Source organism: Danio rerio, chromosome 19 (genome assembly GCF_052040795.2).
Source record: "Danio rerio strain M-AB ecotype USA chromosome 19, GRCz13ab, whole genome shotgun sequence".
Lineage (NCBI taxonomy): Eukaryota > Metazoa > Chordata > Actinopteri > Cypriniformes > Danionidae > Danio > Danio rerio.
The window spans coordinates 5,917,501-5,929,683 of NC_141039.2; the positions used below are offsets into that span (position 1 = coordinate 5,917,501).

At 34.4% G+C, this 12,183-nt stretch overlaps 1 protein-coding gene across 4 annotated transcripts in view; it reads left to right on the top strand.

The window, feature by feature from the left end:
- ppp1r1b (protein phosphatase 1, regulatory (inhibitor) subunit 1B) overlaps positions 1-7,919 on the top strand; it is a 47,904-nt gene extending 39,985 nt beyond the window's left edge. Inside the window, exons 4-5 of one of the 4 annotated variants that reach the window (XR_015515661.1) lie at positions 3,786-3,981; positions 5,123-7,365. Coding sequence is in view for 2 of the 4 variants with exons in the window: in NM_001281923.1 (NP_001268852.1) it covers positions 3,786-3,905; positions 7,036-7,211 (296 nt within the window). In the remaining 2 variants the exon portion in view is untranslated. Of the gene's footprint in view, positions 1-3,785; positions 3,996-4,067; positions 4,201-5,122 lie in introns of those variants that run through there. The other 3 variants (XR_015515660.1, NM_001281923.1, NM_001281924.1) reach the window with 3 other exon arrangements.
- The last annotated feature ends 4,264 nt before the right edge of the window (positions 7,920-12,183 follow it).

Below are 12,183 nucleotides of genomic sequence, written 5' to 3' on the forward strand. Positions count from 1 at the left end.
CACACACACACACACATACAGTTTTAGAGGACAGGCGTCCATCAGACCAGAGCACTAAAAGATTGTGACCCACTGAGGACAATCTAGATTACTAGATTATGTCAACATAACGGAGCTGCTGTTTTCCTTTTTAGCTTGGCTTTAGAGGTACTTTCAATGACAACTAAATAACTGGCAAAATAATGTTTTCCTCAATTTAAAGTATGTGATTTGAACTATGAAAGAAGTGAAATCCTTTAACACTGAATTTTACAGCACTAGTCAATTTTTAGCACTAGCCATGAGAACACTACGAGTTAAATCTTGCACACTTGTGTTGTCTCTGGTGAGTAATGACATTGGAAACGAATGTGTAACTAATTTAATCTAGCTGAAATATTTGGCAACCACTGCATCCAGATGCATTTTTACAAAAAACGTAACTTTTTGGATGGTATTCTCAAATCTGACAAACAAAATGATTTCGATTTTATGGTTTAGCTTTTCAAGTATTTTCGAAAGATATGTATTTCATCTAAGAGTTGTAAATTACATTTTTTTGTGCTATTTACGATAATCACACGTATCAAATTTCACTTATTTAATCTGCCAAGTGTCTTACAAAAACAAAACAAACCAACACAGGCTCATTCTGAAAACGTAGCCCGTAATACATTTCTAGAGATCGCAAATTATGTAGCCAGAGGTACGTATGGCTGCATTTACTCTTTAAAACAAACAATACGAGGCGGAATTTTCGGGCTGGCCATCTGACCGCTTACCTCTATATAGACGGCTTTCCCGCTGATACCAGTTTGCTCAGTAGCTCGCCATGTATGTCGGCGGACTTGAGACACAGAGAGTAGTTGACGGGGTTCAAGTCTGGTGAAGAACTGTCCTAGAAAATAGTGTAAGGTAAGGTAAGGTAAGGTAAAACTTTATTGTCCCAGTTAGGGAAATTTGTCTTGGGCTCTTGCCCTCAGCTGCAGTCATCACAAACATGGACAAAACAATAAACATACAAAACACAAATAGGTAATTCAATAAAAGTTACAAGCCTCACTCCATGTACACATAAATAAGCAAACTGATACTCTCAATCTAAGCCACCACTATTATTTAATAGCTTAATGCTCGTAGGATAAAAAGAATTTTTATATCTGTTTAATCTACAGCAAGGTACTCTGAATCTTTTCCCCGAGGGTAACAACTCCTATTCCTTGTGCAGAACATGTAATACGTCACAAACAATTTGTTTAGCACACCTTAATGCCTCCTGTTCATACATATCCTGCAGTGACATCAGCTCTGATACACCTATAATTTTCCAGGAAATGTGAATTAAACAAACTATTTTAGATCTCAGCTGCACAGACAAGTTGCCGAACCAAGCTGTGATACCGTACCTTACCACACTCTCAAACAAAGCCTTATAGAACATGATCATACATTTCTGATCCACTCCATAAATTCTTAGACGTCGTAAAAAATACACAGTGAGGCAAAAACAGAAGCCAGAAAATAAAATAAACAAGTAAATAACAGGGTCAGAATGTCCGTCGACATTTTGGTGGATTTGCGAAAACAAAAACTGCAGTAAACATAGCTCCTGGGACGGATTTGGCGCTCTCCAGAAATGTATATAGGGGTACGTTTTTAGAATGAGCCTGGGTTTTAACAAACAGTACTTAAAAGGTAATAAATGCATCAAAACTACCGCACAAATCTAATGTAGTAGCATTAAATCCCCAAAATACAATACAAAATGATTACTGAACTAAAATATAGTGCATTCAAATCATTGAAATAATAACAAAACAACAACAGAAGCTCTAATTTAGACGATCACTCACGTAACACCAGAGATATTATAATAATAATAACATTGTATGTACATAAAGTAAAGGTAACCCTTTTATTGTAATATGATTAAGCCTGTCACAATAATCAATATATTATCTTATCGTACGACACGTGGACATGACCTCTATTATTTTTGGTGATTCAATATACATCGCCCACTCGTAAAAAACATCTCTACATGCAACATCTCTATCTCTATTGGAGGTGTCAGTATGTTTAAACAAACACTATAGTATTTACTATAAATGACTATAGTATATTTTCATGTGGGTGTCTGACAACTGAAAATAGATCTGGTAGCAGATATCACCGCCTCTGTTAGTTTTGACCTTGCACTTTTGGTTAACATTTATTATTATTTAATTAAGATATTCCTTTTCACATTCTGATTCCACGACCTCATCATTAAATAAATAAAATGACTATGATTAAATATTCTTAAGAATGAAATATTATTAAATTCACCTTTACTTGTATAGCGCTTTTACAGTGTACATTGTGTCAAAGCAGCTTCACATAGAAGATCATAGTTGACTGAAACAGTGTAGTTCAATTTTCAGTGTTTAAGTTCAGTTCAGTTTAGCTCAGTTCAGTGTGGTTTAATAATCACTACTGAGAGTCCAAACACTGAAGATCAATCCATCGATGCGCAGCTCTACAGATCCCGAATTATGCAAGCCAGTGGCGACAGCAGCGAGGAAAAATCTTCACCATTTGGCGAAAGTGAAGAATTAAAAAACCTCAAGAGAAACCAGGCTTAGATGGGCACGACCATTTCTCCTATGGCCAAACGTCTTGTGTAGAGCTGCAGTCTAGGCGCCAGCGAAGACTCATCTGTCCCTGGAGAGTCACAGGAATCAGTCACATGCTCTCCACTTCTCCATGACCACTACAGCAGCTGCTCAGGATACGGCCTGGTCCAGGATTATGGAACCATGGGATTATCTCATCGCTGGTCTTGGATTGAATAGGTGGCGCTGCATAGTCTGAGAGCCTCGGGATGAGTATCCCCAGGTGGAAATAGAGGCTAAAGAGAATAATTAGCGTAGCTGCTGTTCACAGTCTATATAAACGAGATGCAAAAACTTGTGTGGGGCACATTCATGCATCATACCACTATGTGATATGCAAGCTTCTGATATCTGATATCTGACTGTATGCTTTACTAAAAAGATAGGTCTTTAATATAGGATTGAATTGGGAGAGTGTGTCTGAGCCTCGGACATTATCAGGAAGGCTATTCCAAAGTTCAGGAGCCATAAATGAGAAGGCTCGACCTCCTTTAGTAGACTTTGCTATTCTAAGTACTACCAGAAGCCCTGAGTTTTGAGATCTTAAAGAGCGAGTTGGATTGTAGCAAGACAGAAGGTTGGTTAGTTAAACAGGAGCTAGATTATTTAAAGCTTTATAGGTAAGAAGCAATATTTTAAATTCAATATGAAACTTAACAAGCAGCCAGTGTAAGGAGGATAAAATAGGGGTGATATGATCTTATTTTCTAGACCTGGTAGGAGCTCTGGCAGCTGCATTTTGTACTAGCTGAAGTTTGTGTTGAATTACGAATGATGTGTTTTTTGGAAGAGTGTACTTGCATTATGATGCTATTATATTGTCATTCTGGCATAAAATTGTATTAAAATGACAATAATATCAATTAATTCAATATATTTTGGTGCAATATAGCATACAACAATATATATATATAAGGCATAAATATGATCTCTAAATGTGTGTTTTGTCCACAAAGACGTCCACACATCCTGTCACTCCAGCATAAATAAACCTATTGTGTTCGGCACGGTGCAGAAGTCTTGTTAAAAAAGCAAACAAGTCCATCCCTCTTTACCTGTGTGTGTGTGTGTATTTGCATGTGTTCCTGTGTTTATTTTTTCCTTGTGATTTGGTGATCCCTGATTTGTGTGTGTCCCGCTGTGTGTGTGTAGCCGTGCAGCAGATGGCTGAAGCTCAAATGCAGAAATTAGGTGTGTATCCTCATGTAGAGGAGGAGGGGGAGGAGCCTGTTCACAGAGGGGGGGCGGAGCTCTGCTCATCCTGCACAACTGGTAATATTAATATCGCCATATAATCCGCTGCATGCGCATGTGTTCGTTATTGTTGAAGATGAATCACTGGATTTAAGCATTTTTATTAAGGTAAGTGGTTGCAAACAATTTATGTGAGCTGAAATTAAACCAACAAATTAAATTAGCACTGTTGTCTCACAGCAAGAAGGTCGCTGGTTCGAGTCCCCGCTGGCTCAGTTGGCATTTCTCTGTGGAGTTTGCATGTTCTCCCCATGATGGTGTGTTTCCTCCGGGTGCTCCGGTTTCCTCCACAATCTAAAGACATGCACTATAGGTGAATTGGATGATCTAAATTGGTAGTAGTGTATGAGTGAAAGTGTAAAAACATTTGTCGGAATAGTTGGCGGTTCATTCCGTTGTGGCGACCTCTGAAATAGAGACTAAGCTGAAGGAAAATGAATGAACACTCTAAAAAATAACCCAAGAGGTCTGTTACCACTAGTTTAACACATTGTTGTAACTTAAAAGTTCTAAATTGCTGATCAGATTAAAACTTTTAAGTTGCCAGAATAATTGTATTGAGTTTTTTAAAACAGGAAAATATTGATAATTGCATACATTTTTAAAAATGTGGCCAATTTAAAGGTAAATTTATCTGTCAGTTATTTTAAAACAATATTTAACTTGTAGCAACCCAAAGAAATTGGGTTATTGTGACAATTTTCCACACTAGTGGAGTTGTTTTGTATATTTAAGTCCACATGATGTTAATATGGGACAGTACATGTTTTTGTTTTTTATAAAAATGAAAATCTATGGATTAATACAAATAAAAAATTTCCCGCTGGAAAAAAATGTTGTTAAATGTGTTTCTTACAAGCAACTAAATGAACAGTAAATTTAAAAACAAACAAAACATTAAACAATTTCGGCTAATTAACTTATTTGAGATTCTAAACCTGAAAACTTGCATGTAATTAAGTACATAACACTGGATTTGTCTTTGGTTTTAATGAAAAAACTAATTGAAACAGTAAGAACTTTAAAAAATTAAGTTTATGCTATGTAAAAATGCTTCTGATTGAAGAGGAAAAGGTCATTTGGCTAACATAATAACGTTTGTTGTCTGAACTTCATTTTGTTAGATGTTGTCATAACATGAATATATTGATGGAAACTGAGTAATTTTTGTTTGTTTGGTCTAAACAATATTTTTTTTGAGTGAATGAATGAATAATTTCAGCCCATATAAATAGTTTGCAACCACTTACCTTAAAAAAACTGTAAATTCAATAGTTATTATTTTCAGTGGACTTTCTCATGCAACCTTGACATTTGTAATTGATATTAAAATGCAATATATATATTTTTTCATTTTTAATGTTTTCATACTAATTAATAAAGTTGAATCAGCATTATGTTAACCTGTAAACTATAGTGATGGAATTTTTCCAAAAATGTTTACATAAATGTTGCCATTTAGAGTTATTTTTAAATCTAAAATAACTAAAAGGCATCATGTTTTAAATGTTTGTATTCATTTTCAGACTAAACATAAATATCCAATTTTGTAACTTCAGAAGTCCTGAGTTAAAGCAATATTTGTTTAAAACATTTGTTATTCTCAACAATTGTATACATTTAGAGATGAAAATAAATATTAACATTTTACTCAACCACAAAGCTGATACATTCAGAAAATGCAGTTTTCAAATGGTCTCTTTTTTTCCTCATGTACACCGAAAACAAAAATATTCATTGGATTTACTAAATTATTTGAAGGTAAGTGCTTGCAAACACTTTATTTGGCCTGAATATAAACAAATAAATTAAGTTGAACAGTGCTAAATTTAATTTGTTTGTTTAAATTCAGCCGATATAAAATGTTTGCCACCACTTACCTTGAAATAATTCAGTAAATCTAATGAATATTTTTGGGATATTGTTTTAGGCTATAGACATATACTTTGAATAAGCTTCTATTGCATTAATCGCTGTAATTTTTTATATTTTTTTATTTTTTGCTAAATTCATTGATCTTTTATATCTCAAAGTCAACATCATCAATCAAGCTGACTAAAATATTAATTTAAATTTATGAAGTTATTAAAATGTAAAACTGATGAAAATAAGTTGAGGTAGCACAAAAAAATTGTCATGATGACTTTTTGTCATATTTTGCTTGCAGTGTGCATAAAGCAAAGATTCATCCGCTAAATAATGTGAGCTATGGAAAATAATTTTAAGTTAGCAGCCATTTTCTTGGTCTGGCCCTTGTAGAAATATACTGAATTTATTGTAGACCCTATTTAACACAGTTTTAGGTGTATCTGTTCTGCAAATATCACTTCTATAAGGTGTTTAAACACAGTTGTGTGGCAACAGTCTGTGAATATAGCCAACTTCTAATAGTAAAAATCACACTTCATAAAAACAGTCTGCAGAAACACTGTGATTGACCCTCTCCCTTTGTAAATGTCATCAAAGGGGCAAAGCCCCGCCCATTAGTGAAGATCTCTCCCTCATTAGCATAGGCAGCCCTGAGTGTGAAGCTGCCATCTGTCATTAGAATTTCATTAGAGTTCATCACAAAATTAATGTTAGTCCTGTTTTGAATCTGCCACTATGCTGACACACAGGCATTTGTAGCTCCGCCCTTTTCTGAAAAGAGCACAATCTCATTTGAATTTAAAGCGACAGTCACCAAAACGACACAATTAAGATCAAAGCCTAAAAGGGTCAGTTTCAAAGAGTTATAAAACATTATTTGTGTGGTATTTTAAGCTTAAACTTCACATACACACACTAGGTACATCAGAGACTTATTTTACATCTTGTATAAAGCACCATGTTAGATTCCCCTTTAATGAAGGTGGACTTTAGTAAATTGTTTTTAAGACTTATTTTAGTCAGCTGCTTCAGAAACCTTGCATTTAGAGTAGTCTCTTTTTCCCTCAATAAACTTCAACGCAAAGTTCGGATTTTTCTTATATTTAAATATAACCCCTATCTCATGTCAGCGTTCAAAGGAAGTCTACATTGGAAAGTCAAAAAGATGACAGCAGTGATGTTTCTCCTCGTTCCTCCAGAGTTTTTCCCAATTAAAGATGAGAATATCTGAGAAAAAAAAAAACTGTGTTTTTTAATAAATCTTCTTTTTTTTTTTTAGAATCGCAGGAGCAAAGGAGCACACCAGAAAAGCAGTCTGGCATGAGGAAGACAGAAGCCACGGCACCGACCGATGAAGAAGAAGAAGAAGAAGAGGAGGAGGAGGAGGAAGATGAAGAAAAAGAAGAAGAAGAAGCAGATGATATGGCAAGAGAGGAGAGCAGAAATCTGGACTGATAGAAGTTTGAGAACTTTAGTGATTTCTTTTATTTGGTAATGCAAACTTTGTTTATTAATTATTGGTTTTCCGTGATTTCATCATTTCGCAAATAACAGCAAACTGTTTGAATCATTATAGACTCATTCTGAAAATGTAGCCCTATATACATTTCTGGAGATCGCGAATTATGTAGCCAGAGGTACATAATGCTGCATTTCTTCCTTGAAACAAACACTATGGAGTGCTACGATGCTGTTCCTTTTTGCGCTTACCAGCTGACCCACTTACCTTCGTATGGACGGCTTTCCCGCTGTTACCAGTTTGTCCAGTGGCTCGCCACTTACGTTGGCAGACTTGAGACACAGAGCAGAGTTGACCGTGATGACGGGGTTTGAGTCTGGTGAAGAATGCTTCCAGAAAGCAGCTAAGACAAAAACAAAAGCCAAAAGATAATATAAACAAGTAAATAACAGCGTGAGAATGTGTTCAAATCTGAAAACGCGGTAAAAATCTGGTGGCCGCGAGGGCTTATCTTTTTCTGGATTGCTTTTTGGGTTTAAGGAAGGGAGTGGGTGGGGGGGATCGGTCGGTTGGTCAGTCATTCAGTCAGACGACAGTGACCTCCGGTGCATTTACGTGAGAAGACCAAGCGCGAACGGCACTTGCGAAAGTAATTTGAGATCTTAAAAAGTCTACACAGCAGCCTGTAGTGGATTCGCGACAACAAAAAAAAAAAAAAACGTAGCTCCTGGGACGTATTCGGCTCTCTCCAGAAATGTATATAGGGATACGTATCCATAATGAGCGTGTTGGTTTGTATTCAGAGGGAAAACAAGAAACTCGGAAAGACTGGAACCCTGACATTGCCATCAAATAGAGACACACAACATAAAGTAAAATGTATAATGTAATATGCTTTCATACCGTCAAACAAACAAACAGGTAAAGTATGAATGATTATTTGTATGAGCTGCGTCGTGGTTGTTTGAATCATGTCATTTTTTTTTGCACCACACATTCATATTGTGTGTGTGTGTGTGTGTGTGTGTGTGTGTGTGTGTGTGTGTGGATTGTATTCACTGTGTGAGGATTAAAAAATGGCCCCACAAGTATAGCAATACTAGTCAATTTTGCCCTTGTTGGGACATGTTTTGAGTTTCCATGTTTCTTAAATCATATAGAATGAAGTATTTTGCAAATGTGAAACTGCAGGTTTACTGTGAGGGTTGGGTTTTTAAGGGTTATATAGATTTAGGGGTTATATATATTTAGGGATCGGGACAGAATATACAGTGTGTAGTATAAAAATCATGTCTATGGCAATCTCCATAAAGATACCTGTACGTGTGTGTGTGTGTGTGTGTGTGTGTGTTGTTGTGTGTTTGGATTTCATTGAGCCTACACTGCCATCTAGTGTACAGACAGTTGTTATACTGAATCCCATTAAATCATCTGCCATTAACGATAATCCTGGAGCACATGGACAAGCTCACGAAGTATTTAGCAGCAATATTTGTTAAACCACAAACATCCTGTTAGATTGCCCAATGGGTAATTTAGCAGCAAGTAAAAATATGCAGTTTAAGACAGAATTTTTAGCCCTGCAGAATTATTAGCCCCCTGCATGTTTTTCCCCAATTTCTGTTTTATTTTTTTGACACATTTTTAATCATAATAGTTTTAAAAACACATCTCTAATAACTGATTTCTTTTATCCTTGCCATGATGACAGTAAATAATATTTGACTAGATATTTTTCAAGATACTAGTATTCAGCTTAAAGTGATGTTTGAATGCTTAACTTGGTTAATTAGGCAGGTTAGGGTTATTAGGCAAGCCATTCTAAGATGATGGTTTGTTGTTAGACTATCAAATAAAATATTGCTTAATGGAGCTATTAATACTGACCTTATAGTTATTTTTTTTTTTTAATTAAGAGCTGCTTTTATTCTAGTCAAAATAAAACAAATAAGATTTTCTCCAGGAGAAAAAATATTATAGGAAATACTGTGAAAAAAAAATCCTTACTCTGTTAAACATCATTTGGGAAATATAAATAAAAATTGACAGGAGGATAATAATTCTGACTTCAACTGTATGTTTATAATTATTTATAAAAATATGTAATTAAAAATAATAATTCCAAAATAGATCATTTAAAATTCTAAATATTTCTGGATTTATTAGATATGGGTTTGAGTAAAAAGTTATTTGTTTTATTCTGGTCCGAAATCTGATTGCAAGGTCTGATAACATTTTTTTGGGAATATAGACATCAAATAAAAAATGTGCCACGTTTTCAGAAGCAAAAACAATCCCTAAAATTATTCATTTAATTATTTTTTAAATTTGGAAGTAATGTCAACAGTAGTACAAAGATACACACACATATATATATATATATATATATATATATATATATATATATATATATATATATATATATATATATATATATATATACACACACACACACACACACACACACATATATATATATATATATATATATATATATATATATATATATATATATATATATATATATTGGTATATATTTAAAGTCTCAAAAATACTTTATATTTATTTCAAAACACAATTTCTTATGTATGTATTTTTTTTTCTGTTAAAAAAAACTCCCCATTTGATGTTTAACAGAATAAGGATTTTTTTTTAAAGTATTTCTTATTTAAAAGTTTTTAAAAGTCTTATTTGTTTTATTTCAGCTAGAATAAAAGCAGCTTTTAATTAAAAAAATAATAATTTAAGGTCTATATAATTAGCCCCTTTAAACAATATCCATTTTTGACTGTCTACAGAACAAACCATCGTAACTTGCCTATTACTAACCTAGTTAAGCCTTTAAATGTCACTTTAAGCTGTATAGAAGTGTCTTGAAAAATATCTAGTCAAATAATATTTACTTTCATCATGGCAAGGATAAAGAAATCAGTTATTAGAAATGAGTTACTAAAACTATTATGTTTAGAGATACTAATAATTCTGACTTCAACTGTTTATATAAGTTGTTACAAGACCACATGACCACTCATAGTATTTGGCTTCATGTCTGTAAATCCACTTTTTTGCCGTGTGGAAAAGCCTCCTCATGGCCGACTGTAAATAAGTCATTCATACAATCTTGTCTTTGTGATTCATTTGTGTTTCGTCCATTACATTGTGATCAAAGCTGCTATGAACATCACATTTGCATACTGGACGGAATTTGCATTTCTTGATATTGCTGTATTTGGTTACAGATAACAACAAGTCCAAATTCAGTGCCTCGAGGGGGTGACAGAGATATCAGAAACGAGAATATCATTTCAGTCGATTAACTGTAGAAAACAACTCGCGTTAATAGTAGCCAGATAACTTATTACTTACCTTTAGTTTTTAGTTTCTTCCTTAGCAGAAGTCTTTTAAGGGAAAATGTTGAACTATTTTTAAAAACGAATGATTAATATGAGAATCCTACAGCCACGTATTGCTTTTTTTAAGAAACTGTAACTGCTTTATATTGAATATAATCATATTTGTATGCGTATACAGTATATATATATATATATATATATATATATATATATATATATATATATATATATATATATATATATATATATAATCCTCCGAAGCTCATGCAGGAACATGTTGTCGATTTTTGATTGATGTACAATTATAGAAAATTTACCAAATAAGTAAATGCATCCACAGGTACTATGGAGGTGATTTAGGTTAACATCTGTATCAATAAATGTATTTTCACTGAATTACAGCGTTATCTCTTTTATTTATTTGCTTCAATTATTGCTGCCATTTGACATTATTTTAAATGCTTTAAATCCACAAATTATTTCAGATTTTTATTTATTTATTTTTTTTGGTAAGCCTTTTGCCCTATCTCCAGTTATTTGTCTAATGGTTTACACCTTACACTATCTCATAAAAGTCTTGTCCTCAATTCCAGTTGTAAGAGCAAAAAATAATAGCTTGACTTCTAGTAGATCTGGAAAAGTGGCTGAAGGTCAATTTTTCAGATGAGTAATCTGTTGAACTGCATCACAGTCATCACAAATACTGCAGAAGACCTACTGGAACCCGCATGGACCAAAGATTTAAAGAAATCAGTCAAGTTTGGTGAAGGAAATATCATGGTTTGGAGTTACAATCAGTATGGGAGTGTTTAAGAGATCTGCAGAGTGGATGGCAACATCAACAGCCTGAGGTATCAAGACATTTGTGCTGCCCATTACAATACAAACCACAGGAAAGGGCAAATTCTCCAGCAGGATAGCGCTCCTTCTCACACTTCAGCCGCCACATCAAAGCTCCTGAAAGCAAAGAAGGTCAAGGTGCTCAAGGATTGGCCAGCCCAGTCACCAGATACGAACATTATTGAGCATGTCTGGGGTAAGATGAAGGAGGAGGCACTGGAGATGAATCCAAAGAATCTTGATGAACTCTGGGAGTCCTGCAGGAACGCTTTCTTTGCCATTCCAGATGACTTTATTAATAGGTGATTTGAGTCATTGCAGAGATATATGGATGCAGTCCTCCAAACTCATGGCAATCATACACAATATTAACTCATTTTCCACTGTAGCATGACTTTATACTGGACATTATTTCTGTTAAGTGACCAGACTTTTGTGTATGCTAAGTCAGACCTTTCTGTCCGAATTAAATAATTACCAATCAAGGCATGATCATATTTTATTTTGGTAAAATAAGCGTAATCTAGAGGCCTTTGCCTTTCATATAAACCCCTTCTGATACGAAATGATCAACGAGAAGAGAAATTATTATTTGTTGTTCCTAAAACTTGGATAGGCGACAAAACTTGTATGAGTGTGTGTGTGAATGTGTGTGTGGATGTTTCCCAGAGATGGGTTGCGGCTGGAAGGGCATGCGCTGTGTAAAAACTTGCTGGATAAGTTGGCAGTTCATTCGGCTGTGGCGACCCCGGATTAATAAAGGGACAAAGCCGAT